Source organism: Vicia villosa, linkage group LG2 (genome assembly GCF_029867415.1).
Source record: "Vicia villosa cultivar HV-30 ecotype Madison, WI linkage group LG2, Vvil1.0, whole genome shotgun sequence".
Lineage (NCBI taxonomy): Eukaryota > Viridiplantae > Streptophyta > Magnoliopsida > Fabales > Fabaceae > Vicia > Vicia villosa.
Genome location: NC_081181.1, coordinates 125,687,826 through 125,691,998, shown reverse-complemented (window position 1 = coordinate 125,691,998; position 4,173 = coordinate 125,687,826). Strand labels below are relative to the sequence as shown.

At 32.1% G+C, this 4,173-nt stretch overlaps 1 protein-coding gene across 1 annotated transcript; it reads right to left on the bottom strand.

Moving 5' to 3' along the window:
* Positions 1–380: 380 nt before the first annotated feature.
* LOC131652017 (uncharacterized) lies at positions 381–2,570 on the bottom strand. Its single transcript, XM_058921780.1, has 3 exons — positions 2,368–2,570; positions 2,237–2,291; positions 381–829 (listed from the first exon to the last, which is right to left on the bottom strand). The coding sequence occupies exons 1-3, from the start codon at positions 2,454–2,456 to the stop codon at positions 701–703; spliced, it is 273 nt and encodes a 90-aa protein (XP_058777763.1). The 5' UTR covers positions 2,457–2,570; the 3' UTR covers positions 381–700.
* Positions 2,571–4,173: the final 1,603 nt, after the last annotated feature.

The window sequence follows — 4,173 nt, the reverse complement described above, 5'->3', positions numbered from 1 at the left end:
TTTGATGTTTAAATTAAAAAGAGAAAACAAATAGAAAGGTAGGTAAGCAGTAAAACACAAGCCAAGCTATCAGATCACACCTCATTGAGGCAGACCATTGCTTTCAAGTGCAAGAAAAGCTATCTTGTATACTCTAACCTTCAACCATCTTCTCACTCTTGTTCACAAAGTCACAATATATAACATTTAGCTTGATTGTCAGCAGTAACAAAGTCAGTTTGGGTCCCAAATCGACACTCGATTGGTGAACTAAGAGACGGTATTCGCTTCTAAAAAATAAAGTTCGTTTTACAGAGCTATTACAAAACCCCTAATTTAGAAAGAGCCGTATATTTATCTTCTATAGAAGTATTATGGATCACCTCCAACAGACAAAAATGTATGAAATATAAACTTTGAATCATTAAATTAAAAAGAGACATCCAAGAGATACAAATCAAATAATAGTCAAATAGTGAAAGGGTAGGGGAAAACAGAGATTTATTTTCATAATTGTTTCAAAGAAGGAAGAGTCATATTTCAGTCCCCCCCAAAGTGTTAAAGGATAACTTCTTTGTCACGCACAATTATACCAATGGCGTGTTCACTAAGAATTTGATCATCATGTGGAGAAAGAGACGTGAGGAAGAGTGAAGAGAGGGTAACTTAATCCCTGTGAAACTAAATTTCAAACCATAAGCGTCTCTCACAAGTCATCATTTTAGGAACTTCTTCCCTTGTTATCTTCATTTACTGCATATGCATTGGCATCATTATCTGGTCTTGATGCATCTTCTTCCTCAAGTATCTTCCCATCTCTTGGAACCAAGCAAGGTATCCCATTCTTTATCTAAAGGTAGACATAAGAAAATGTAACACAAGTCATCACTAAAACTAGATGAACATTTGAGTTAGGGATTGGGTTTATAATTAGAAGAAATTATCTATAAATCATTTATTTAACAAAATTACTAGTATAAGTGCTGGGAGGAGCCTATCAAAACAGCACATAAGTATGCTCATAAATTGTTTAAAGTTTGTCTCATAAAGTCCCCAAAATTTATAGAATGAGCTTGTTCAAAACTAATATGAAGTTTACCCACATATTCTCCTAGGTTTATATAAATCAACCTTTATAAAACTAACTTGTAGCGTGAAGTCTTATCTCATCTCTTAACATACCTCATCATGCACATGATTTGACATCTAGAGTGTGATTTGATTGGCTCAATAGCGGGTGGCCTAATAACTATTAGACAGACTCTAGTATTATTTGATATGTTAGATTGACCTTAACTCGACCGGCTTGTAAAGTAAGAACTGAGAACTATTATCAACCACTTATAAACACGTTCTCAGACATTATCTCACCAAATGTAAGACTCTTGGGTTATGTTTGGGTTGATGGAAAACGATGGAATGAAATGAAATAAGCTTGCGTTCCATCATTTGTATTGGTAAAAAGAGGATGAAATGGAACGGAACATGATGGAATGCATTCCATCCAATTCCATCACTTCCCCTCAATTTTGTTACTTTTGTTACTTCAAACTTGGGCGGAATAACATTTTTGTTACATTCCATCCTAAAATATCCAAACAATGAAATATGATATTCATTCTACTTTGTTCCGTTCCACTTCATTCTACTCCATTCAATTATGCTTCTTTTTGAAATAATGTTTGAATATTGTAAAACAAACAGAGTAGAGTGGAATGGAGTGGAACAAAGCGAAATGAAATAAAGATGTCACTTCATTGTTTGGGTATTTCATGATAGAACAGAGGAATTTTGATATTCCGTCTAATTCATAGAGTACAAAAAATGATGGAATGGGATGGAGAGGTTCCGCTCCATTCCATATTTTTTTAATTAATCCAAATAATAGAACATAAATTTATACCATTTTGTTCCATCAATCTTAACATAAAGTGAACTCGTGTATTAAAAATTAAAATATCACTTAATTAAACTCTTTACAAAACTCCAAAATTGAGTAAATACTCAATTTGATCTCAGCAATTGTAGGACTGCATCAAACTATTCCTCTAAACTAACAATATATTAAAATGATCTCTCAAATTGCAAAATGTTAATCGAGTATAATAATGACATAAAGTTGAGTAGGGTTGCAATTGAAACCAATAATAACATATAAAGATTGATTCTAGAAATGAAATGGATGTTATATGGGAACTAATTTGATACAATTAGAAAGAGGAAATTGAAAATGCAAGAAGGAGTTGATAGAACTGACGGGATATGAAACGGCAATAGCATCACTGATAAGGGAATTTGATTCCTCGCAATACCTAAAAAGATGTTGAATTTGATTAGGGTTTTGCAGTTAGTTATAAAATTGAGAAGAAATGAAAGTGAGGTACCTACCTGAGGGGTTGTTTGGAGAGAGGGCAAACGAGGAAGTCGGAGACTAGTGTCGACGCTTTTTGCATAACTTGTTTGCTTACTTTCACCATTTCACTTCAATTTGTCGCTCTTACAGACCTACACTATCTACTTCTTCCGGTTCCCGAAATGGTTCTTCTGCAAATTCATTCAATTTTTTTTTTAGTTTATGGAGCTGAATTGAGATTTCAAAGATTTTTTTAGAATAAAATAATTTTATGGTTTCAAATAAAAGTTTATTGTTATAAAAAAAAATAAAAAAAAAAAAAAAAGAGAGAAAGATATAATGATTCAGTAATGTTTCTAAAAAAGATTGATCTTATTTATAGAATAATATCTAGATAATGTAATAATTACAAATGGTTATAAATAAGAAATAAAATCATTGAGAAACAAATATCCAATTATTTATAACTCTCTCTTGAATGTTTGTTTTGGATATGCCTCGTTAAAACCTTTATTAGAAAAAACCCAATAGAAAAAAAATCTAGTGAAGAAAAAAGAGTACAGTATCCTTTTAAAATAAATTTATTTCTCTCCTCAACTTGAACGTTTATTTCTCCCCCCAGCTGAACAATTATTTCTTCGACGATGAAGATCAATCATTTTACACTGAAAGGTCTTATGTAGTGCTAAAAGTTTCTGAATGATTAGATGAATTTGTTGCTATTGTATGTTTCACCGATATTCATGAAATAGTTGTACCACCACATGTAAATAAACAAATAACCTGTTTGTGATCTACCATTGTGCGGATCTGACAAGTAACTTGCATCTGCATAACCTGTTAATTCGAATTTGGTTACTTTGGTATAAAACATACCAATGTCTATTGTACCTCTAAGATAATGAAGTATATGTTTGATGTTGTTCTAATGTCTTCGTGTAGGTAAAGAACCGTGTCTTGCTAATAGATTGATCGCAAATGATATATCAGGGCGTAAATAATTAGCAAGATAGATTAGTGCTTAAATTACACTAGGATATAGTACTTCAGGATCAATTACTTTTTCATCCTCTTCTCGAGGTCTAAAAAAAATCGTTTGCAAATCCCATGATCTAACATCATAGAGGCAGACAACATACGAGATTTGTCCATCATATAAGAACATTTTAACATTTTTCTATATACGGGATTTTCTCATATAGAAATGTTTTAACTTTTTTCTATATAACCTTCTTGGTATATAAAAGTTTCATTTTCTAAATGTTCATTTAGCAAGGACTTTTACTTTTCCAAGTCTTTCATCTCGAATAATTTCTTTAAACAATTTATAGCTTTTGGAATCTCTTCAGGAGTTCCAATAATATTTATGTCATCAACATAGATAACTATTATTGAAAATTCTTTTCTTGGTCTTTTTATAAAATACAAGGACAAATGGAGTTAATTATATATCACTCTCTAAGCAAATATTTATTAAGATAGTTATACCACATGCGTCCAAATTGTTTCAGCCCATAGAGAGATTTATTCAATTTTATGGAGTAGTTTCTCGAGATTCAGAATTATGTGTCTCTGATATATAAAACTGTGAGATATTGGATCGAACTCTAGTATTGTCGAAGGGTAGCTTCTTGGTTCGACAGTTCGACAGAGTTAAGCATGAAGTCGAAGGATTGTTCACATGCTGGTGTCGAAGTGTGCATGCTGTAGTCGAAGATGGGTCTAGCATGCAGATGTCGAAGATGCTAGAGTTGTTAGCATGTTAAATTAGGTTTTAGTGTTTAAACCCTAATTTGTTAAGTTAGCTTGTGTATTAAGTTGGCTTGTGTAATGGGCCTTGC